Genomic DNA, 25,156 nt, shown 5'->3' with positions numbered 1-25,156 from the left:
GAAGACCTAGGTTCAAATCCCACCTCAGACACAGTTACCAGTTGTGTGATCTTAGCTGAATCCCTTAACTACTTTAAGCTTCAGTTTTTTTCATCTGTCAAAATGGGGCTGATAATGCCTCTAGTACTTAACTCACAGTTTTTGTAAGGATTAAATGAAATAATGCATGTGAAGCATTTGCAAACACTTTAGTGCTAATATAAATATAAGCTGTTAACTTAAAAAAATTGATTATACAGTGATGTGAAAAAGTGACTTGCCAAGGTCACAGAGTAAGTCAGCATTAGAACCTGGAGTACAGTCCTGGTTACTTGACCCCAAGGAGGTACTATGAGATGGGACCAAAAGCAATATGTTGATTAGAAGATATTCTTCAAAGAAGTCTGGAAACTTGATATATGGCTCAATTGCACAGACTTAGGAACAACTGCCAGCAGCAGCAGCAGAGAGAGAGAGAGAGTAGCTTCAGAGGCAGCAATCAGTGAAAACATGACACTTCTCTAAGTACACTGGGGATAGACACGCCTCAGACAGAGCCTGAGACACTAACACCCTGAAGTTCTACTGAGCTTCAAAAGGAAGCCTTAAGATTTACTGAGTGAGCATGAGACCCTAGGGAGGCAGCACAGTACAATGGAAATCAGAAAGAGCCAGTACTGGAACCCATCTCTACCACTGGTGGTCCTCTCTCTCTTGCCACAGAGACTAAGAAATCCTACCTCTTATGGAGCTCTTATGGGTGGGGGGCAGACTTTGGGAAAAACTCTTTGGTAAGCTGGGCCTCAGTTTCCTCCTCTACAAAATATGGAGGTTGGCCTTGAGACCCTTGGTTCCATCTCACCAGAGGTCTCCAAGCAAAGGCTGGATGCCCACTTGGCCAGTATATCAGAGGTTGGCCTCTGAGCTCCATTTCACACTAGCCTGTTTCAGTCCCACACAGTAAGTGAACCTTTCCCACCAGGAAGTGAAAAAACCCCAGACATTACTGAGGGTAAGGAGAAGGTGAGGCAGCAGGATATAGAGAGAATGCAGGAGGGTGAGAGAAAAAGAGAATGGAGGAGAACCAAGGACAGGCTGAGTGAAGGCTGAAGGGACAACAATTAGCTTCCTACATCTCATTCTCTCCTGGTTTTCCAAGTCTCATTGGTAGCTCCACGACATCTCTTGTCTCTCACTGAGGCACCACTCTAGGTCAGTTCTCACCTGGACTGTATCTAGGTCCACACTGTTTCCTCTAAAAGAATGTAAGCTACCTGAGGGCAGGTACTATTTCATTTTGGTCTTTGTACCCTCAGTGCCTAGGACAGTGCCCGGAACACAGAGTAAGTTTAATAACTGCTAGTTAAATTGTGTCAAATGGGTATAGGAGAAAGGGCATAGGCTCTGAAATGAGAGGACTTGTACTCAAATCCTGCTTCTGATGCTTACTACCTGGGTCGCCTTGGGAAAGTCACTTAACATGCCTATGTTCTCAGTTTCTTCATCTATAAGATAAAGGAGTTGGACTACATGGCTTCTAAGTCCATTAAGTTCTACATCTCTCATTCTGTGACCTTACCTGTCCACCAAAAATCTTAATCTCTAAGGGGGAAAAAAGGGCATCGGACTTGTTTTGATTGGCCCGAGAGGGCAGAAGTTGCAAAGAAACCAATTCAGGCTTGATGTTAGGAAAAAACAATTTGAGCTGTCCAAAAGTGGATTAGCCTGCCTTGGGAGGCAGTGGTTCCATCTCACCAGAGGTCTCCAAGCAAAGGCTGGATGCCCACTTGGCCAGTATGTCACAGAGGGGATTCCTGTGCAGATTGGTCCAAGATTCTCACTAGCAGTCTCCTCTGATCTCAGCTGTACCCCATCTCCCCAACCACCAACAATTTATCCAACACTAGCAAAAATGCAGACCACATGGGATCTGAAATCAAAGACCTCCAGCTTTTACAATTTATAACATGCCTTTACAAATATAAACTATCACCTCAGTAGGCTTTCTGGTATAATCTGAATGGCAAGTCAATTCCAAGCAGTGCTTGGGAGTCATGGAAGGTATCACTAAAAAGGGGTACACCAAGAACATTTCTAGGCTGGTGAATTCAAGAGATTAAATGCTTTTTCAAATTCCACTTGGAAGCCAATAATTTAAATTTACACAAGAGTTTAAACATGAGCAGCAGCTAGTGAATTAAAGGAGCCATAGACCTCCCCTCCTCCACACCCTAATCTAGAAGCAAGAGTTGAGAAAAATATGAACCTGGAAAGAATTGTCTCCTAGTTGGGAAGATTACTAGTATTCACACCCAATGGCTAAAGCGCCTCCTTATATTCTTTTAGTGAAAGCCACACTTTGGTATTGGTATTTGGCATTGGTAACAATTGGTAACAATAAAAAGTACTGTTGTTTGTCCTCCCTTCTCAAAGAGGACCATGACATCAGGGAGGTGATGTCATGACTTTACAAGTGAGGGAGTGCTGTGCAAAGTCACCAGCCTCACTTTCTCCTCCGGAGCCATCTGGATCTAGGGCCCAGATATCAATCAGGACATCTGGAGATGGCCTAGGATACAGTGGGGGTCTTTGGCCTTTTCAAGCTAAGGTCTTTAACAGTTTGACTAAGGTAATACCCAGATTGTAATAACAAACATTGTAACTGATGAGGAGAAAGAGGAATTGTATAGTGTTGTGCTTGGCCTCAAAGGGCAGAATTAGGAACAATGTGGGAAGTTACAATGAGGCAGATTGAAGAATCATTCAACCTCTTAGTATTCCAGGGAATTCTCTAAGATCTGAGCAGCAGAGCAGGTGCTGATCTACATTGGCGGAGAGGGTTTTCTTCTCTAGAATTCCCCATACCAATAAAATCACAGGTTTAGGATTAGTGTAAATGAGGGCCTTACACCCTCCTCATTGTTAGGGAACCTTATAACACTGAACTTCTGAATCTGCGAAGCTGAGGACCAGTCCCTTGCCTTCCCTGGAGCTGGGGGTGCCCCATGAGGCTCAGGGTCCCCACCTGAACAGCCAGTGAGCTTTTCCTTCACTTTGCTACTTGTGCCAATGCTCTCATCCCCAGTTCCTACCTAACGCTCACCAGGGAGCAACTGTGTCAGGTTAGGACAGTTCAGGCTACAACAGCTACTGGTCTGAAGCTTTCGGTGGGCACAATCTCACTGGGAGGAGGGGAGCCATGTTGCCAGTGTCAGAGAAATCTGCATGGGACAGTCAGGCAGTCTGATACTTTTAGAGAGCGATGTCACGTGTGGGAATCAGCTTAGCTGAGAGAGAGCGAAGGAGGCTGAGAGTACAAGAGGCATCAATCACTGGAGAGGGGGAAGGAACAGGAGAGTGTGTTAGCAAGAGAGCAAATGTGGGGAGAGGGGCTCCGGGCAAAGCAAGAAGATGACTCCCTTTCCCACACCCCAAGTACTAACTGTATGGAGAAAGATGAATGTAGCCATAAGGCCAAACCTACTTTTGGCAGGTTGGTGCATAGGAAAATATGTTACAATGGAAAAGAGCCCTGGATTTTAGGTCAGCAGTTCTGCTACTAACTGCCTGTGTGGCTTTGGGAAAGTCCCTTGTCTTGAGTTTCCTCACCTGTAAAATGAGGGGGTTGTTGTAGATCAGGTGTCAAATACCCAAGGCCATATGTGACCCATCATGTTTGCAAGTGTGGCCCAAGATAGATTAAAGTACAATTGGTAAATATTTAACATGATATTTAAAAATACAATAAAACATGGATAAACACATAGTTTTATAAGTCCATCTGTGGCCCACAGGGATCCTTATGTATTCTATAGTGGGCCCTGTTTCTATCTGAGTTTGACTCCACTGCTCCAGAGAACTTCTAAAGGCTCTTCTAGTTCTAAATCCAGCATCCCATAATCCTAAAGCTGGGGTTTACCTGGGGAAGAAGCTGGTTCCTATGTCCCCTGGAGTCATAATGGCAAGAAGGAAACAGCCAGATTGGCAGAAGGCCTTTCCCAAGTGCCAGGGCCTCACTCCATCTGTCACTCTGCAGTCCCAAATGGCCATGGAGAGAATTAAGAAACACCCACATGGGAACAGACTGGATTTCCACAGAAAGAAGCCAAGGTGACTTCACTCATTCATTTATCCATTCCTCCAACAGGTATTTGCTACAAGGTCTTAGGCAGGTACGTGTGGCACACTTTACTAGGTAAGGCACCCAGAAGATTTTACCTTTTGTTTTGTAAGGTGTATATCTAATAAGTACTCAGACATACGGAATGTTTTACTCATTAAACAAGCTGGAGAGGCAGTGGGGCACAGTGAAGGTGGTGCTGTATTTGAAGTCAGAGGACATGGGTTCAAATCTGCGTAGTTGTGTGACCTTAGGCAAGTCACTTGACTTCTGGGCTTCATTTTCTTCATCTGTAAAATGAGGTGGTTGAACTAGATAACATCTTTAGGTCCTTCTAATTCTAAATCTGTGATATTATGAACTACAGAAACTAAAACATAACTAAACTTTTCTTTAGAGATGCAGGCTTGAAAAATGAGACACAAAATACTTGTCCCCTCACCCAAGACATGAAGGTACAAGGAGCACACCCAGCAACCCTCTCTACCGTCCACAGTGCTAGGTTTGGAAAAGATGGTAGGGGACAGAATACAAAGATGATTAAGCTCTTCCCTCTAGGACCCCTCAGTCTAGATGCCAGATGGGCTGTTTCAGGCTAAGGCCTGGCATTCTCTGATACCTTCGGTAAATGGAACAGGGACTCCAACATTCAGCCCCAAATGAGTCACTAGAAGACAACAGGGCTTGAGAGCAGCCTGAACATCTGCAGAGGTAGGGGTTTTTCAAAGGGTGGTAAATGAGATGCCCCAGAATACAACTAGTATTCCAGCACGTCAAAGCATTTACATTGTGCTTTAAGGTTTATCGAGTACTTTCCATACATTATCTCATCTGGACCTCACCACGACCTTGTAAGGTAGGTCCCACAGATATTCTTTCCATTTTACAAATGGGGACACTGAGGCTCAGAGAGGTTAGAAGACTTGCCTAGGGTCACCTATCCAGAACAGGAGGCAGAAGTTGAACTTGGGTCTTGCTGATTTCCAGCACTCTCTCCACTATGCTGACATGCCTCTCCAGTGTTCCAGCAAGGATGGGTCTGGGCTTCCCACATTAAAGGGAAGGCAGGAAGTTGTGGAATGCTTATTTGTAAAAACCTTATTGAAAATGATGGCAACTGGAGGGAAGAACAGAACGTTCTTCTTGTCTACATGTGTTTTGGGAAAGACAGAAAGCTTAGGAAAAAGAAATAGCCCTGAGGAGGAATTGCACAGGCACCTAACAAACCATCAGCTCACATCCTCCTGGCTCCCTCAGGCTGAGTCCAGGTCAAGGGTGAGTCAGCTGGCTAGCAGAATAGTACAATTCAGGACCAAGGACAGGGACCAGGTAGGGAAGGACAAGGTGCTTTCTGCTATCTATAACTGGCTCCGTTTCCCAGTTAATCTAATCAACATGCACTTATTAGGCACCTACTATGTGCCAAGTCCTGGGAACACAAAGACAAAAATGAAATTGCCCCTGTCCTCAAGGAACCTACATTCTATTCTATTCTACATACACATATATAAGTATACACAAAACAAAGACATTATAAATCCAATGTAATTTTGAGGGGGGATCAGGAAAAGCTTCACATAAAAGATGACATTTGAGGCATCTTCTTGCTACTGTACCCCCTTTCCTATAATACAAGTTGATGTGTTTGGACTCTCTTCAGCTTTCTTCTAAGAAATAACAAAAGCTTCAGAGCTAAGGGCAAAGGGGAAGGGGCAGTGGTAAAAAGGCAGAATTAGATTCAATGTCAAGAAAAAAAAAATCTCCTGACAATTACAGCTGTTCCAGAGCTCAATGGGCTGCCTTGAGGGAGATGGTGGGCCCCCCCCCCACTGGAACACTTTAGGCAGAGGCTGGACCACTATTTCTTGGGATGCTGTAGTGGAGAAACTTGTTCAAGTATGGAAAGATGGCCTCTGAGGTCCCTTCAGAGATTGTGATTGTATTTATTACCTATCAAATAAAATTTGAATACCTTCCCATGTAATTCAAGGCCCTTTGGAACCTGACACCATCTGAATTTGCATGCCCTGTACTAACCCACTCTGGCCAAATGGTATTGTACTTTTTGTCATCCATTGTATACCCCTCCACCATGTTTTCTCACCTCTAGGAATCTGTTGTTTCAGTTGTGTCTGACTCCTCATCATCCCATTTGGGATTTTCCTGGAAAATATACTAGAGTGATTTGTCATTTCCTTCTCCAGCTCATTTTACAGATGAGGAAACTGAGGCAAACAGGGTTAAATGATTTGCCCAAGGTCACACAGCCAGTAAGTGTCTGAAGCCAGATTTGAACTCTCCCTGATTCCAGGCCTGGCACTCTATCCACTGTGCTGCCTAGCTGCCTATACAGTTTCCCATGCCTAGAGTACTCTCCACCCCATACTATTCCCACCCTTTTCTCTTAAAGTCTACCTCAAATATCACATCCCCTACAAAGCCACCCTCTTCTGCATCTATGATCCTGCAATTCTTTCCTGACCATAAGCAGGTAGTACCATCTTCCACTCTTTATACTTTGCATAACATTTATAGCTCTTTTTTCCTACTGTGTACTATTTTATATTACAATCATTTCAATATGCGTCATGCTCCCTCCTCTAGATTGTAAGTTCCATAAGGGGAAGGGACTGTGTCTCATGAATCTCTGTATCTCTCCCAGAACTGTACACATCAGAGGCTCTTTAAAATGTCCATTGGGAAGTCGTCCTTCATCCTATTCACCATCTGAGTATGAGTATGAGAAGGGGGTATCAGGGATGGGATTCCCCATTTTATGAGGAAGTATAAAAATGGAAGTGGGACAAATACAGACAAGTTACCAAAATCATCAAAGGCGGGGAGAAAAGGGTGAATTAGGAAAGCCAAGGTCAATCAGAGCTATTTAATGGAGATGGTGATTAAGAAATGTTAAGAGAGGTCGGCACCTTGGTGCTTATCTAGCCTGACCCCATCGTCTCATCTGGCTCAGAAAGGTGGGGTGGCTCCTGACCCTCAGGCTAGTGCTCTTCTACCACACTGCCTTCCCTCCCCACCCCATCCCCCACAAAGTTCTTTCTTCCCTAGAAAGGACACCACGAGGCCTCCAGACATGGTGGGGGCCCCCTCCTTGAAAGCCTTAAAGAAAAGGCAGGATGACCACGTTGTTGGGTAGGCTCTAGCGGCAATTCCTTTTGACTCTCACTTGAACTAGATGGTGGCAGAGATGCCTTCTAGCTCTCAAATTCTGTGATACTATAAGGCATTTCTAGAACCTGAATTGGTAAGGTCAATCTCATTGAGGTGGATCTTAAGAGAGAAGATGACTTTTACCTCAAGCCATTCCTCAGCCTTCAAGAAGACTTTCCTACTATAGATGCAACCATTCCTTTCTCTTTGCTCCATATATAGAATAAGAAATGCCTCACACCTGACTGCCTTTATCTCTCCAATCTGACTGCAATCACTGAGGCCAGGTACTGTCTTCTAACCTCTCAACCTCAGTTTCTTCATCTGTAAAATGGGGATAATTATTCTTATAGCACTAGCCTCACAGGATTATTGGGAAGAACAGATGAAGCAGTGTGTGCAAAGTATCTGACCAACCTTAACATGCTCTGCAAACATCAGCAATTACTATTATTCTCCTTCGGTAGTCTCCACAATCCCATGTAATTCAACAGGCATTTATTTTTATATAAATTTATTTATTTTTTAGTTTTCAGCACTTACTTCCACAAGATTTTGAGTTCCAAATTTTCACCCCGTCTCACCCCTCTCCCACCCCAAGATGGCATGCATTCTGAATATCCCTTCCCCTAGTCTGCCCTCTCTTCTATCTCCTCCCCCCTTCTCTTATCCCCTTCACCTTCTATTTTCCTGTAGGGCAGGACAGACTTCTGTACCCCATTTCCTGTATTTCTTATTTCCCAGTTGCATGTGAAAACATTTTTTTAAAACATATGTTTTTAAAACTCTGGGTTCCAAATTTTCTCCCTCCCTCCCCACCCACCCTCACTGAAAAGGCAAGCAACTCAATAAAGGTTATACCTGTGCAGTTATGCAAAACACGTCCATAGCAGTCATTCAACAGGCATTTATTAAGTTCCTACTATATACAAGGAGTCCCGCTAAATGCTCACGACACAGAAACAAAGGAAATGCCCTTCCCTTAAGAAGCTTACATTCTGTTGGGGGAAAACAGGCACACAGAGAGGTAAAAAAGAAAATATTTACTGAATAAATACAAAGTCATTGGGAGCAGCCCTAAGTGGAAATCAGGGAAGACTTCTTGGAGGTGGTGCTTGCACTGAGCCTGAGAGAGAACATTCCAGGTTTTGGGGGATGGAGGCAGTAAATGGAAAGCTGTAAACAGAGAACTGCAAGAACCCCAGCAGGACTAGAACAAGCTTGAGGGAAAGCCAGGTTAGCAACAAGTTGTACAGGATTTCAAGGCCAAACAGAGGCATTTGTACTTTATCCTAGAGGCACTCAGGAGCCACCAAAGGTTGTTGAGCAGGAGAGTAATACGGCTGTATCTGTGCCTTAGGAAGATCAGTTTTCAGTTGTGTAAAAGATAAAAGGAAGGAAGGGGAAAAAAAGCATCAGGCCCTTACTATGTGCCTGGGACTTTGCTAGGTGCTTTCTGAATATCTCATCTGACAGATTTTAAAGGGGAGAAAATAAAGGCAGGAAGACCCATTATAGGTTACTGTCATGGCCCAAGCAAGAGGAGAACCTGGACTAGGATGGTGGGAGGCAAAATGGACAAATGCAGCACAGGCCTGAGCACTGGACTTGGCAGCGGAAGACCATCGAGTTTCAAATCCCTACTCTGACAAATCAGACATGTGACCCTGAGTGACTCACTTAACCTCACTAAGACTCAGCTTCCCCATCTGAAAAATGGATATGCCAATGTTCCTATCCATTTTACAGAGTTGTTGTGAGACTCAAATTAAATGCTAACTTCAGTATTTCAAGGATCTGTGGCCTCCCCAGAGTGGGCATTCTCTCCACTGCATATCACAACTCCTCCACTTAATGAAAGGTTTTGCTGTGGCCAAAGTGTTCATCACCCTGCAGCCCCGTTGGCAGTGAGACAGGAGCCCAAATGAACTGAAGTATGTGAAAGGGTCGTGCAAATGTATTGTTATAGCAGTTGCTCAGTAAATATTTATTTAATGAAGACAGCCTGGAAAGGTCAAAATCATGCAGATTCCAAAGACTGCTCCATTTCTCCCCTCCTGCCCCCCACATAAATGCAAGCAGCTAGTGTGCCCTCACAGGCAATAAATGTAAGTGGAGTGAGAGCAGAGAATGCCAGGGAAGGATCACCGTGCCCTGGAAGGGCACTCACCAAGTCCATCATCTTACATGGAGGGTGGGCACAGGGGGAAGTCTTCCACTGGACCAGGTACTGGATGGATTTGTCTGAATCCTCACGGAGGTGAAAATGAAACAGCACTGTGGGTGACATCAAGCAGGGTATTTTTAGAAACTGCAGACCAGGTGCTGCATGATCACGGTGGTGCTGGCTCGTGATGCCACCTCTGGCAAGGATACCTTTGCCAAGTGGGCTGTTTGGGCATGAGCAGAGCCCACTGCCCACAGGTTCTCAACTGAACTGAAGTCAACTGTCTGGCAGCCTCTCTGGAGCTCAGGCACAGTTTCAAAGGACCCAAGCAACTGACTTTCTCTAACTCCTCTGGGGACTTCTTTTAGACCTTGAGATTGTCTCCAAGAAGGAGCTAGGTGGGGGTAGGGGTGGAGCTGTCTGAATAGAGTCAAAGCCCCAGGGCTCCAACTTACCCCTGCCTATTGGCCTTGGTACCAAGTTATCAAGAGAAAGATCCCAAAGTGCAGCTTTTAGATTGGAGGGGAGAGGAGAACGGAAAAGCAGATTTGCTGCCCTGAGCAGGTAGGGAAGGCTGGAGCATGGCCCACTGCCTCAGATGGCACCTAACTAAACCCTGGAGACCTTTGCCCCAGGCAAGACCTGCTAGAGTATCATCTGCTTTCACAGCTCTTAGGCCACAAGTGAAGGTCTAGTATCCGGCCTGCAAGCCAACTCATCCCTGTTAGAATTTCAGGACTTCATCTAACCCAACCAGTATCTTTTCAGAAGTCCCTTCCACAACATCTTCTAGCAAGATGTCATCCGTCCCCCACTTGAAGAACAGGCCACTAGGTGCAGTAGTAATTGTAGTACCAGTGCTGGCCCTGAAATCAGGAAAACTTTCCCCTCCTGCCTCACTTAGTAGATCTGAGACCTTTGGTGAGTCATTTAATAGTTAATGTTTATGGGGCAGGTAGGTGGCGCAGTGGATAGAGTACTGGCCCTGGAGTCAAGAGGACCTGAGTTCAAATGTGGCCTCAGACACATAACACTTACTACTTGTGTGGCCCTGGGCAAGTTACTCAACCCCACTGCCTAGCCAAAAAAAAAAAAGTTAATGTTTATAATCTCCCTTTTAAAGAAAAGGAAATGAAGACTCAAAAAGTTTAAGTACTGGCCCAGAGTCACACAAGTGTCTGAGATAGGATTTGAACTCAGGTCTCTCTGACTCAAGGTCGAGAATTCTACCCACTATGCCACCTTACCTCTCTAAATCTGTTTCCTCATGAAAATTCTGTAAAATGGGGATTCATATAAAATGGCTCCTACCTCAAGGTTGCTGAAAAGATCAAATGAGGTAAGTTTTTGGTAAGCCTTTGCAAGCCTTAAAGTCCAAAATAAATGTTAGTAATTATCATCATCATCATCATCACTATTACATAAGAACTCCAGTTCTAGAAAGCTCACAGCCTCCTGAGGCAGCTTATTCCACTTTAGAACAGTTCTCATCATTAGGCAGTTTTTCCTTACAGCAAGTCAAGGGCTGCCTTCTCTGAAGTTCCTGCCCGTTGTTCCTAATTCTACCCCCCTGGGGCCAAACAGAACAAACTTAATCCTTCTTCACCAAATTCGTGAAGGCAGCTCTCCTGCCCCCCCCCATGGTCTTTTCCAAGATAAACATCCTCAGGTCCTTCAGCCAGTGTTTCTGGGTCACGACTTGGATTCCCTCCCCACTCAGGGAAGGTCGCCTTCCTTGGGATGTTCTCTGGCATGTCAAACGCCTTCCTCAGACATGACCCGACCAGACCAACGCTCCCCCCGCACCTGGGCATCAGCCTACGTGACTCTCGCCTCTCGCTCTGCTCTTCTACCGATGCCCCCAAAGGCTGCCCCCGCTTATTTCACCTGCCCTGTGACTCAGCTGCCTTGCATTGACCTCGTGGTCCACAGAGATCCCTCTTGTCTTTTTCCTGAGGGCCACTCTCCAGGAGTGTCTTTATGCATCCCATGCATGCAGACCCCCACCCTTTGGCAAAGACAGCCTCTGCACTGCTCAAAACTTTGCTTGTCCCGTAGAGATCCCTCCTCGATTCCGTGTGGCAATTTAACGAGCATTTTTTAAGAGTCATCTGTGTGCACGGCATCACGCACTAGGTGCACAGCATAGGTACCAAAGCAGTGCAACGGATAGAGCACCGGGCCTGGAACTCAGGCAGACCCAGATACAAATCTGGCCTCAGACACTTCCCAGCTCTGTGGCCGTGGGCAAGTCACTTAACCTTTGCTTGCTTCGGTTTCTCCATCTGTAAAATGGGGATAATAATAGAACTTCACCTCCCAGCATTTTTGGAAGGATCAAGTGACATAATAACTGTGGAGTCCTTAGCACAGTGCCTGGTACGTCATGGGTGCCGTACAAGGCTAGAGTCATCATGCTAGGTACTCAGACCTACAGACAAGAATGACAGAGTCTGCACTCTGCTGGGTCATCCGCAAGCAGCCCCGTCACTGACTATCGGAGAATTTCAGCAATGGATGAAAGGCTGTCTCCACCCACACTCCTTGACATCCACAAGATATGCTCCCATTAAAAGTGCCTGGCAAGCAGTCGTCCAGCCACTGCGGGAGCGAGAGCCCTTTCCTCTAAGGTAAGCCCGTTTGATGGTGGGATAGCTCTCAGTAGACCATCTTCCCTGACATCAAGCCTAAATCTGCCCCATTGCTTCTAGTTCTGAGGCCAAGACAAACATTAAAGTCCTCTACAGGTACCAGGTCCTCCCACGTCTCTCAGCCTCCTCTTCTCTAGACTGACCACCCCCAGGTCCTTCAAGCACCTGTCAAATGGCATAAACTCAAGTCCTTTCATCGCGGTGGTCGCCTTCCTCTGGCCAACTCAGCAACGTTCTTCCTAAAGGGCGGTGATCAGAACTGACCCTCCAGCTGTGGTCTGACCAGGGCGGAAGACAGGACACTACACTCCCCTTCTTGTTCCTCTCTCAGTGCAACGTACTCCAAGAAGACACCAAAAGATGCTCCCCAAAGGGCAAAGGGGTATTGAAGAAGCAACAAATGAGTAGAAGGATTGGGAAGGTCTCTGCAAAGAAGAAGTTCCCCGTCCCTCACTAAACAGCTGCGTCCCCATTTGGATTATCAGGGATCTCTCTCATTCAGTATTCTCTACTTTAAGGGCCATCAGTTTCAAAGCAGTAAACATCAGGACAGAGCCCATGCCTTGTAGAAGGAGTGCTTCTTTAAGCCCATGAGAAATTCAAGCTGCTCATCTTAAAGCCACCTCTCCAGGTCCCAGGGCTGATGACAGTCAACACTCCAGATAGACTGGCCGAAGAAAAGAATGTTAGAGATGGAAAGCACACTAGAGGTTCATTAGTCCAATGCTTTCATATTACAGAGGCAGGGAATGAGATCCAGAGAATGGCAGCAACTTATTCAAGGTCACACAGTGATTTAAGTGGCATGACAGGATGAAGAGCTCCAGTCTCCTGACTCCCCGTCCAGTGTTCTCTCCCCTGCACCAGCCAGTGGTGCCGCCTTTTACCTTCACCCTTCTCCCTTCCATCACCTCTGACCCCTAGATAAGGGGAAAGGGAGAAACTTCCTAAAAACAACAAAATTAAAGCCAATTCTGAAACAGCTTTGGCCCTGAGGGTGGGCCCTAGCAGGGGAAGTGCTCTGACCCAGGGAACTTCATAAAGAGGCCAAGAAACAGGTAGAGGAGCAGCCTCAAGACATAAAATCATCTCCCGCTCCTCCAGCCTTCAGCTGTCCCCAAACTGTCACTCCTCATGGCTTCCCTGTCACAGATCTCCTGACAGCTTAGTCAATAGTTACTCCATTTTTATTTTCACATGACATTACTCCCCTTCCCTTGACTGATGGCTGACTCCACAGTCTTGGGCAGTTCTGGGAGCTGCAGGGCTTGTCAGGAGTCAGGTCTAAGGCTAAGTAAGTGGGTCAACAAATCTTAGAAACCCAGAACAGAATGCATAATTGGGCGCGTTTTAATTTGCTTCCTTTTTAAAAAGCAAATCTTTTATGAAATTGAACACTATAAAATTATAATGACCAAGCTTGGCCCCAGAGAAGTTAAGAAAAATGCTTCCTTCCTCCTTTCTTTGTAGAGGTGGGAGACTATGGGTGTAGAACATCACATACGCTGTCAGACGTGGTTGACGTGTTGTTTGGTTGTATGGAACTGCTTTTTTTCTTCTTAGACTTTGTTATGAGGGGGTGGCTCACTGGGTAGGGGTGCGGGGAATGATAGATTTGAAAGTAATAGTGATGTAAAATCAAAATTGATAAAAATAAGATTAAACAAAATACAAATAAATAAATCTGTTGATTTTTTTTAAACAACACTATTGCTTTCCAATGGCCCTACCCTATCCCCCAACAGAAAGAAGTACAGCAAATCAAAATGAATCAACAGGGAATACTGGCTATATTTACCAATATCCATACCTATCAGAGCACATGTGTCTCTGTGGAGATGGAGGCATGAGCCACCATCAGGTCTCTGAGGTCATGATTGGTCTGTGGGGCTCAGAGTTCTGAGGTCTTTCCCATTTGTTTCCCTTTACACTATCAGGGTCACTATGTAAATTCTTCTCCTAGTTCTACTTACTTTGCTTGGCATGAGTTCATAACAGTCTTTACAAGATTCCCTGAAATCTCCATATTTGCCATTTTTATAATACAATGCTCCTTTAATAAAAAACATATTCTGCAGTTTGTTTAGGCATTTTCTACTTTACGAGCAGCTGCTTTCTTTCTACTTTTTATTGCCACAAAAAGTGCTACTATAAATATGTGTGGGTATATATTTAAAATATGTTATATATCATTACATATTTATGTATAGGTAGATAAATAGATGGATGGATGGATACATAGCTATAGATAGTTAGGGAGGCAGATAGGGAGAGAGAGAGATAACCAGATAGATAGACATATAGAGAGATGGATGGATAGGTGGATGGATGGGTGGGTGGATGGATGGATGGATGGATGGATAGACAGGACCTTTCCCTATGTCTTTGACCCACTTGGAACATTGTTTCTTTTCCAAACATTACTTCTATTTTCTCTCTCTCTTTTTTTTTTTTTGGTGAAGCATGAAAGCCTCAGGGGCAGTGCTGTATAGAGGAAAGAGGGCTGAACTTTGGCTCAGAAGAGACTTGGATTCCAATCCTGGCTCTGCCGTTTACTACCTATATGATTTCAGGGAAGTCATAATTCTTAAGGGTCTCATTTTTCTCATCTGTAAAATGAGTTATTTAGACTAGATGACCTTTGAGGTACTTTCCAGCCCTTGAATTACAATCTAATTGTGGCTTCCTGGAGTCTCACTGTGGTTCTGGCCTGTTTGAGTGTTCCCATTTTTTTTTTAAGACAAATTTTTTTTCAATGATCAAGAATTTTTTTCCTATCTCTCACCTTTCCCCACCCACCGAAAAGCAAGAAAGAAATATAGAGCCCCTGTATCACATAAGCACATTCAAGCATCACAAATTCCCAACCTGGCCACATCCCAAAGTACACTTGTCATTCTGAAAGCTCCCTCTGTCAGTCCTCTGGAATCATGGTTAATCATCTAGTTGATCAGTGTTCTTAAGCCTTTGTTGGCACAGTAAGTGGATAGCGGCACAAACGACAGAGTGCTGGGCCTGGAGTCAGGAAAATCTGCATTCAAATCTGGTCTCGGACACTTACTAGCTGTGCGACCCTGGGCAAGTCATGACCTCTGCCTGCCTCAATTTTCTCATCTGGAAATGGAAATAATAACAGCACCTACCTCCTAGGATTGCATAGTGTCTGGAACATAGTAAGCACTATGTAAATGTTAGCTATCATCATCATCATCATTATGATTATGATTATGATTTTTATATATTGTTCTCCTGGCTCTGCTCACTTTACTTTGCATCACTTCATACATCTCCCCATATTTCCTTGAAACTATCCTCCTTCCACATTTCTTACAGCACAACAGCATTCTATCCCCTTCATATAATTTGTTTAGCCATTTCTCAATTGATAAAAACCCCTTTAAATTTCTAAATCTTTGCCATCGTGAAAAGAGTTGCAATAAATACTTTTGTACATGAGTCTTTTTCTTCTTCCTTTGATCTCTTTTGAGCATAATTCCAAATCTCTTTTCAGAATGATCAGACCAGTTCACATCTCTTGACCCAGTTCACAAGCCCCGGATGCTACAGCGTGGCCTTTGTGGCTTCAGTGGCTAAAAAATCCATCACCTTTTAGCCAAACTTCTGGGGTCAAGGCTCCCTGAACTTAGCTGAATTAGTCCTCAGCCAACACACAGTCTGTCACTGGCCCATACATGAAGTTTCCTTCCCCACTCTACTAGGGCCTGCCAGGGCTTTCAGGGTTATAGGCTCTTAAATCCCTCTATGCCTTTTCACTAGATTGAATCGTATAATCATCATGCCAGAAGGGACCATCAACCTCAGTCCAGCCACAAAATTTCCAGACAAGAATCTATACAAATAACAGTCAACAAGTACTTTCTGTACTAGACACTGACAGAGATAAAGGAAGGCCCAGTCCCTGCCCTCAAGGATTATGTAATCTAATTAAATAGATAAGACAAATGGACTAAGAGCCGTAACATAATAATGGAATAAAATACCAACTCCTCAGACTTAAATGCCCTTTGATTTGTTTTTTCAGACAAACAAATGTGTATATACACCTTCCCAAACTTGTACTTGAGAAGTTGAGTTTTGTGTGCCCAAATATAAGATTCTACATTTACCCATATTTCATTTCATCTTATTAAAGTTAGCCTGATGTTCTAGCTTGTCGAGTTGTTCTTGGATCCTGGACTCAGTCACACAATGTGTTAAATAAAACTCTGAGTTTAGGGTCATAGGACAACTTGGTGACTGTGTCCATTACTAACAATGTTCAACGGTATGGGGACCACCGCAGATTCCTGGGACACTCCACGAGCAACCTCCTGCCACACTGACAGTGAACCATTAACAAGTACTCTCTGAGTCCATTCATCCAACCAGCTCTGAATCCCCCTAATTATATGATCACCTAGTCCACTAGTGTCAAGCTCAGCTACTGACCTAGAAAACCACAAATAAGCATCATCTGTGTTGTACTGTATTTTTCTTTATTTTGTTAAACATTTCCCAATGACATTTTAATCTGGCTCTGGGGAAGTCAAGCTGCCAATTGCCAATGCCCAGAGTTGGACACCTCTGATCCAATCCACATCTCTCCTCCTTCCCCACAAGAAGTGAGATACTTCATCAAAAAGTATGAAATACTTCATCAGCTACTTCCTAAAATCTAGATAAATTACACTCACAGCATTACCCTCTTCTACCAACTTAGTGGGAATAGAGCCTGGCCTTTTGATTTCAGGGGATTCCAAGGTGACTTTTAGTCTTGGAGAGTGGGCTGGGGCACTGAGAGGTTAGAAGACTCATCCAGGGTCACACGGCCAACATGTGTCAGAGTCTTCCAGGCTCTGAGGGCAGTTCTCTTACACTACCCTATGTGGCCTCTCCCCGTTTAGCAGCCCTCTCCAAAAAGGAAATAAGCTTTTTCTAGCACGGCCTGTTTTGATGAAGTAGCGATAGCTCTGTATAGTCACTGCTGTCTTTTCTACATGTTCACCAGTCAGCTTTTTAGTGATCCACTCTAAAATTTTCCCAGCAATGGAAGTTAAGCTTCCTGGTCTAGAGGGGTCAGGCATTCTTGGCTGGCAACACTGTGTGTTGGCAGTAAGGAAAGCGGAGTGCCAAGTTGAGTTAATGGAGGATTTTGGAGAACTCTAAGATGGGTGCCCTGTACCAGGAAAGGGCTGAGAGAATTTTTGTCAGTGACCTCTCCTAGGGCATCCCAGTCTCAAAGCCTGATTTTGTCAGGCATGAGAAGCTCCAAGGATGAAGTGATGAGGAGAAAACAAAACAAAACACCTCATTGAGCTCCAAATCTGAGATCCTAAAGTCACCAGGCCCAGATTGTCCTGGGAGAGCCCACATTCTTAAGATGTCTGTCAAGTGAAGTTGATTGGGTTCTATGCAGAAATAAAAAAAGATACCCCAGGCAAGGAGGGACAGCTGGACCCTGAAGGATGCCCCTGCCCACCCCCTGCCAAGCTTTATCAAAGAGAAGCTCACCAATGTTGGAATGCTTCAGGAGACGGCAGATCCGGGCTTCTCTCTCCAGCTTCTGGTGATCTGAAGACAAAAAACAGAGAAAGAGGCATCACCGTGAATCCAAAGGATATGACTATTAATGGAAGCAATTAAACTTTTCTAGGCAAAGCCATAACTAGGCTGGAACAAGAAGGGCTTCTTCCACTGGGGAAAGAAGGGGCCCTTCCTCTTCAGGGCAACTGCCATCCCTGCTCTTTACCTCATAATCCTCTGCTGGTCTTGAGCAGCAATTGCTCCCAGGTCACCACCCCCAGGGGGTAACACCGCCTTGGAACTCCTCTCCAAGGGCTGGTGTTCCCCTACAGTCCACACCTCAGCACATACTACTACCCCCCTTCTCCTGGCACAATCATCTCTGTGATGGGGCTGGCCTCCTTACCATTGTGCCCTGCCCTCCCTCCCATTCCTACTTGACTGAATTCATCCCTGATGTGTTTGGGCTAGTCAAGACCGTTTCCAGGACTCTTCTTATGCATCTACTACTTTTCTACTGTTCATCAGTCAACTTGTGTGGAATGGAGGAGAACATGGAAACCTGAATGCATTCATAGTCAACTTCTGGGTGGGTATGTGTACTCCCGAAAGAATAGCATGAAGGATCCCAAAGTATTTAGCTTTGTAAAGTGTTCTATGATCTTTTGGCAACACACAGAGTCAAAAGGATTGGATTCTAGTCCCTGCTCTTCTAAACTTATGGCATGTGAATTTGGTCTGGAAGGAAGCCAAGGATTCTAAGAGGCAGAGGTGAAGAAGGACCTTCAGGAATAGGGGACAGTCATTGTGAAGACATGGAGATGGGAGATGGAGTGGAAATTTTGGTAAAGAATAAACAGCTGGTCAGAAGGAAGAGTTTGTTTAGGGGAGTACTGTGTGTTAAAACCTGTAAAGAAAGGCTAATAGCTAGATGGGGAAGAGGCTTTAAATGCCAGGCTGAGTGGTAGAGAAACCACAGACCAGTCAATCCATCTGTCTGAGCCTTATGTAATTCTCCAAGATGTAAGTAATAGATGGGCCATGCATGATCTGTGCCAGTGGAGAGAGCTCTCATAAAACTACAGGTTCTTGACATTAATACAAGAAAAAAATGAGGTTCAGAAAGATTAACTGACTTGCTCATAGTCATACAACTCTTAAGTATCAGAGGCAGGATTCAAATCCAGAGCTCTCCTTTTGGGTGAAGGTGAACAAGGTGTCCAGGGGTGAGAACCTTGCTCTGGATGCTCTGGATCCTGCAAATGGACAACCCACAGGTGATCATCCAGAGATGATGCCATTTATTTATCCATTCACTTTTCCTCATTTAAATCTTTTGCAAAAATCAAATTAAGTCCCTCAACTGTGAGATGTGATGGGAGTAATTTTATCTGTAACAATCCCTTATGACTCTGACACTCGGGCTGGATGCGGCCTCCACACTATTCGCACAGTAGTTCCAGAAAGAAATTGAGAGGTCCTCTAGTCCAACCCTCTCATGCTAAAGATGGGAGTACTATGCCCCAGACAAGGGATTTATCTGCCCAAGGACACACAGCTAATTGGGAAAGTAGGACATCAACCCAATCCAACAAACAGATATAACGCACTTACTATGTACAAGGAACTAGGGAAATGAAAACAAAAGGAAAACCAGCCCCTGCCTTCTGGGAGGCTACATTCTCTGGGAGGGATATAGCATATGAATAGGTACACATGTTAATTCTAGGAGGGAGGCCACAGGCACAAGGAAGAGCATCAGGAAAGACGTTGGAGAGAAGATGGGTACCTGAGTGAAGCCTTGTAGGAAACTAAGTCAATCAGTGACTTAACATTTATTAAGTGCTTCCTATGAGCCAGGCGCTGTGCTAAGCTCTGGGGAGACAATGCCAAAAGCACAGTCCTTGCCCTCCAGGAGCTCACATTCTAATGGAGGAGACAATATGTAGATAACTATGTACATACAAGATACATATATGTAGATATACAGAGTGAATGGAAAGAAATGTCAAAAGAGGAGAGGGAAGTGACCAGAAAAGACCTCCCACGGAAGGCAGGAAGTGAGCTGAGTCATTAGGGAAGCCAGGAGGCAGAAGGGGAAAAACATTCCAGAAATGGAAGACAACCATTGCAAAGACATGAAGTCAGGAGGCAGGGTACTGTCTTTGACCAGCAGCAAGAAGGCCAGTGTAGCCAGCTCACCTGTGGAGGGGAGTAAAGTGTTAAGAAGACTAGAAAGGTAGGAAGAGCTACAAAAGCCAAATGCAGATTTAATATTTGATTCTGGAGGTAATAGGGAGGCATTGGAATTGGGATGTTATCAAGGAAGGAGATGGTGTGGTCAGATCTGTGCTTTTGGAAAATCATTTTGGCAGTTGAAAGAGGACAAACGCGATTGTGGAAACTTGAGGCAAGAGACCAATGAAGAGGTAACAAGGCCTGTGCAAGGGTAGGAGCCCTAGAAAGGGCATCTTCTCAGGAACAATAACGAATTCTGGTGCTGAGTTTGAGATGCCTGCAGGACATACAACTCAAAATATCCAAAAGGCAGTTGGTACAGAACTATAGCTCAAGAAAGAGATTAGGGCTGGAAATAGAAATCTGGGAAACATCATTGTAGAAAGAGATAATAAATGAAACCAGAGAAGCTGATGATATCATCAAGAGAGGCAGTGTAGACACAGAAGAGAGAAGTGGGCCAGGACAGACCCTTCAGAGACACCCGCTTGTGTGGCCTCCACCAAAGGAGACTGAGGAGACATCAAAACAGGTAGGAGAAAGACCAGGATGAAGACAGCAGAATCACAAAAACCTAGAGTATCCAAGAGGAAGGAGATGTGATCAAGTGTCAAAGGTTAAAGAAAGGTCAAAAAAAGGATGGGGATTGGAAACAAAGGTCATTAGACATGATAATTAAAAGAAAATTGTGGCAGAGATGAGGGAATACATTTTAAGCAAGGTGGATAGCCTGTTCAAAGATAACAGAGGTGAGAGATGAAGAATCACGTTCAAGGACTAACCCAACTGGCTCATGTGGCCAGAAAAGTAGACTGCATGAAGGGGAAATGAAATAAATCTGGCAAAGCCCTTTCACGTTACTCAAACGGAAGTGTCTCCTGACATCCCGTTCCGTTGCACTACAGGAGGACCACGCTATATGGGTCCTTAGCCACCTGCGGTGCCACTGCTTGTGGGGACAGTAGCTGCCCCATGGCCTAGCCAAACCTTTGCACTAGCAGGCTATATTCTTGAGCTTCCACAAGATGGGCATCCTGCTCTCAGAAGGAGGAAAACCAAATCCGAAAGAAGTGGGAACTTGCCCAGGGCAAGAGAGCAAATCAGCAGTTTAGCTAGAAATAAACCCCAGGAGTCTTGAAGACAGACGCCCACTCACGCTGCTTGCTGCCTGGTACATGGAAACTCATCTGCCTAACTCTCTATACAAAGCCATCCTCCAAACAGAAGGTGCTGCAAAAAAAAAGATGGAACCCCACCGTCCTCTAGGGCCAAACCCGCATCCTGTCACATGGAGAGTCCTGACTTTTCCTTCTCTTCTCACACGCCAGCCACAAATGCCCTGGATTTTGGAGGCGCTATTCAGTCTGAGCCAGTTCCCAAAAAGGAAAGTGCCAACCTGCTACAGGCTCTGTGTCCTATGAGAGCCCTGCCATCATCAAGGAATCACACAAGAATCCCAGCTTCAATCACTACCCCATGACCACCAAATTTCTATATCCAGCATTTCCTTAATGCTGCATTCATCAATGTAAAACCAGCAAGGAATTAAGGGTTGAATAAAAGGATGGGATGCCAATTGCAGCGTCCCACAGTCTCCAGGATATACTCGAATGGATCTCGTCTTATGCATTCAGAAGTTCCCTTCCCAGCGCGTCGTGTAGCCCATCCTGTGCCACTCTCGTCCACGTCTTTCCATGGTTACACCGCAGGGTGCTGGCCAACGTGCTGGGGACCTTCCTTACTTCATTCTGAAATCCCCAGGACAGAAGTAGAGCACTCTGGCTGTCCACACAGGATACCCTGCCACTGTGACCAGCCCCACTTCTCTTTCTATCACACACTTCCTCGATGACAGCTGTTACTATGATAATACTATTAACAACAGCAGCAGCAACAACGAATAACTGTTCTTTACAACAGTGCCTTAAAGACTGAAGAGAATTTTACAAATATTACCTCAAACACAAACTCATCAATAAGGCATTCAAAGCCCTCTACGATCTGGTTCCAATCTTCCTCTTCAGCTTTACTTCCTCTTCCCTTCATGTCCTCCATTCTAGCCAAACTGGTCTACTAACCATTTCCTGATCTAGAAACTCTGTCTCCCACCCCCACAGATTTGCACAAGCCATATCCCATGCCTGGAATGTACTTCCTCCTCTCTACCTCTCAGAATCCTTCAAGGTTCAGATCAGATGCCACCTCCTCTGTGAAGCTTTCCCTGATTGCCTCCCTCCCAAGTTGTGCTGTCTCCCTCCTCAATCTTCCTCGTGCTATTTTTATTTGTGTACATGTTGTCTCCTTCCAGTACCAGGGTCCAGGGGTAGATCTCAAGGGTTTCATGAATGTGCATGGGGAAAAAAATTACATCTTCATTTTCATTCAAATGCAACCAAAATTTAGCATTTCCTTCAATTATGACTTAAAAAAAAACATGATTCTGAGAGAGTCCATAGGTATCACCAGACTGCCAAAAAGGATCCATTCCATGAAAAAGGTTAAGGACCCCTGCCCTGGTAAAATGTGAGCACCTTGGGTGACAGAGGGGACTGTTGGGTTTTTGTCGCTGTAGATTCAGAACAGAGGCAGACTGGCACATATATTGATAATGAGCCATCCTTCCCCTCTCAGCGTCTACAGCCACTCTCACAAACTCTTAGGGTGCCCAGCAGTCTCTAGTTGGCATATTATTAGAGGGTGATTTCTCTTGGGAGCTCCCCATTTTTAAAAAATTCCAAGTCCTCAGCACAGTGCCTTCCTAACGATGAAATGTTTGTTCAACAAAACGTTGTTTGTGGAATTGTGTCTCTATCAATTCTACAAATATTTAATGCCTATAGAAGTGGGGGCGTCATGGGAGCTGGCACGCTGGGCTAGGTAGAAATAGCACTGGATTCTGAAGTCGGCTGACCTAGACTCCAGCATATCTACCATCCTACACCCACTTTATTTTACCTCTCCGCCTCTGTTCCCCCATCTGTAATATGCAACAGTCCAACAAGATAACTATTCTACATTAGCTCATTTGAGCCTCACAATAAGCCTATGACGTAAACATGATGGTATTATCATTCTTATTTTACAGAAGAAGAAACAGTCTCAGGGTAATGAACTGACTTGTGTACGATCGCACAACGTCAATATATCAAGGGCAGGATTTGAAACCAGGTCTCCCAGATTCCTAAGTCCAGCACAGGAACAGCTAAGCCAAGTCCCACTGCTTCTCAGGGGGTTCTATGGCTCTTCCCTGCACTAAAATTCTCTGACCCTATACTACCTACTCACAAGGGCACTATGAAGCCAACATGAAATGGGCCATGAAAAAGTCCCCCATAAGTCATAAAGCACAAAATAAACTTGAGCTATGAAAAGAACAAGATGGCATGCCCTGAGGAGCCTGAGAATCACAACGTGCTAAGTGCTCTAGGAGAGATGGAGGGGAGGGGTCAGGGAACACATGCCAGGAATGAAAGAACGCTTCCAGGAGGAAGCCATACTGGAGCTGGGTCTTGAAGGATCATGGTTTTAAACAATTGAGGGGACAACTGAGACAGGTAACAATGGGGGATGGGGGGAATGGCATCGAGGAAACAAAAGTACCTATTGTCTGCTCCTAAATAAGAAATGGAAAAGACAATTTGTTTTTTAAAAAAATTTTAATTGCTTTAAAAAAACATTTTTTACAACCACTTTCCAATACCCACCCACACCCACTTGGCCTTATAACAATGAAAAAGCGAACCGAACTAAAGGACACAGAAACTGTGACTGAAAGCATATATACCATTCTACACCCATAGAGCACCACTTCTCTATACCAAGAGGGGGGAAGCATGTTTCATTATCCACCCTCTGGAATCAAGATTGTGTTTGATCTGATTTTTTATGTCTTCCAATATTGTTTTTCATTTGCATTCCTAGGGCCAACACATATATTGTTCTCCTGTTTCCACTTTCTTTGCTTTACAACTCATCTAAGTCTTCCCATGTATCTTTGATTTCCTCATATTTACCATTTCTCATAGTAAAATAACACTCTGTTGCATTCATAGGCTACAATTCATTCAGCTACAATCCATGGGCCACCACTTTGTTTTCAGTTTTTAACTAGCTGTTAAAAAAATATGCTGCTATGAATATTTAGTTATCTCTGGGTTCTTTCTTATTGTCCCTGACCTCTTTGAGAATATGTTTAGAAGTGGGATATAAGATGTTCATTTTTTTTTCACTTAATTCCCAACTCTCATTCAGAGTGGTTGGATCAATTCACAGGTGCACCGACAGTATATTAGCAGACCTGCCTTCTAACAGCCCTCTAACATTCACCATTTTTGTCTTTTATCATCTTTGCCACTTTGATGGGTGTGAGGTGAAACCTCAGTTATCTCTTAGTAATTTAGAGCATTTTTTCACATGGTTATTGCTGTGCATTTCTTTTAAAAAATGATTTATATGTCCTTTGACTACTTATCCACTGAGAAATGACTCTTAGAAAAGACAATGTGAAGCAATAAGGGTTTTAGTTAAGATACCAGAAAGGATTTCCAAATAGAGCAGAAAGATGTCATGCTTCTTAAACGCAGGTATGTTTTCTTTCTCTCAACAAGAACCAAGGCAAAGAATAGAGAAAACATATGACTTTACTATACCAAGATGCCCCTAGGGCAATTTTTAAAAGTACTTAAAGATTGGAGTTTACCAAAACTCTTATTCCTCCTGTTATTATTTACGGAGCACCTACAGTTTGCAAAACATTATGTTGACATCATCAACAGGAACTAGGGCCACATGTGAAACCCAACACCTTCTACAAGACAGCTAAAACAGTGGTGGGAGAGTATGCCCCTACAATGAATGACCAAGGAAAGCATGCCCCACAAAGGGCTCATTTGTAAACCTCATTCCAAATCAGAAAACTGATTTGGAAAACGAACAAGAACTACTCTGGGCATCTCACAATCCTTTAGGGGTTGGGGGAAGTCATTGGGGTGGTTCAAGTGAACTCTTCCCTTAAGCCTAGGTGTAAGGAGACAAAGGAGGTTGCCCTTTAATCCCTGAAGGATTGTTTGATGAGCAGTTTCCCCTGTCCACCATTTGTACAGCAGAGAGGAGGGGCCAGGCTTCCTCATCAGAGATCTAGCACTGGAATGAGCCTTTCAATTCCCTCAATTTATAGATATAATTCCCTCAGTTATAGAACTGAGGCTTATAGAGTGATTTGCCAAGGTTACACAGGAAGTAAATAGTGGATCTGGGACTTGAACCCAAGCCTGCTGACTCCATATCCACCTGCCTTTCCCACCACACTAT

The 25,156-nt window shown here is 44.5% G+C and overlaps 1 protein-coding gene across 17 annotated transcripts in view; it reads right to left on the bottom strand.

Annotated features, from left to right (window-relative positions):
- CAMK2B (calcium/calmodulin dependent protein kinase II beta) overlaps positions 1-25,156 on the bottom strand; it is a 309,659-nt gene that overhangs the window by 119,371 nt on the left and 165,132 nt on the right. For all 17 annotated transcript variants that reach the window (XM_020984059.2, XM_020984065.2, XM_020984060.2 and 14 more), the window contains exon 3: positions 17,597-17,656. In XM_020984059.2, coding sequence (XP_020839718.1) covers positions 17,597-17,656 — 60 coding nt within the window. The remainder of the gene's footprint in view (positions 1-17,596; positions 17,657-25,156) is intronic.

Source organism: Phascolarctos cinereus, unplaced genomic scaffold, assembly GCF_003287225.1.
Source record: "Phascolarctos cinereus isolate Bilbo 61053 unplaced genomic scaffold, phaCin_HiC Scaffold_2;HRSCAF=192, whole genome shotgun sequence".
NCBI lineage: Eukaryota > Metazoa > Chordata > Mammalia > Diprotodontia > Phascolarctidae > Phascolarctos > Phascolarctos cinereus.
This window is presented reverse-complemented; position numbering and strand designations above follow the sequence as displayed.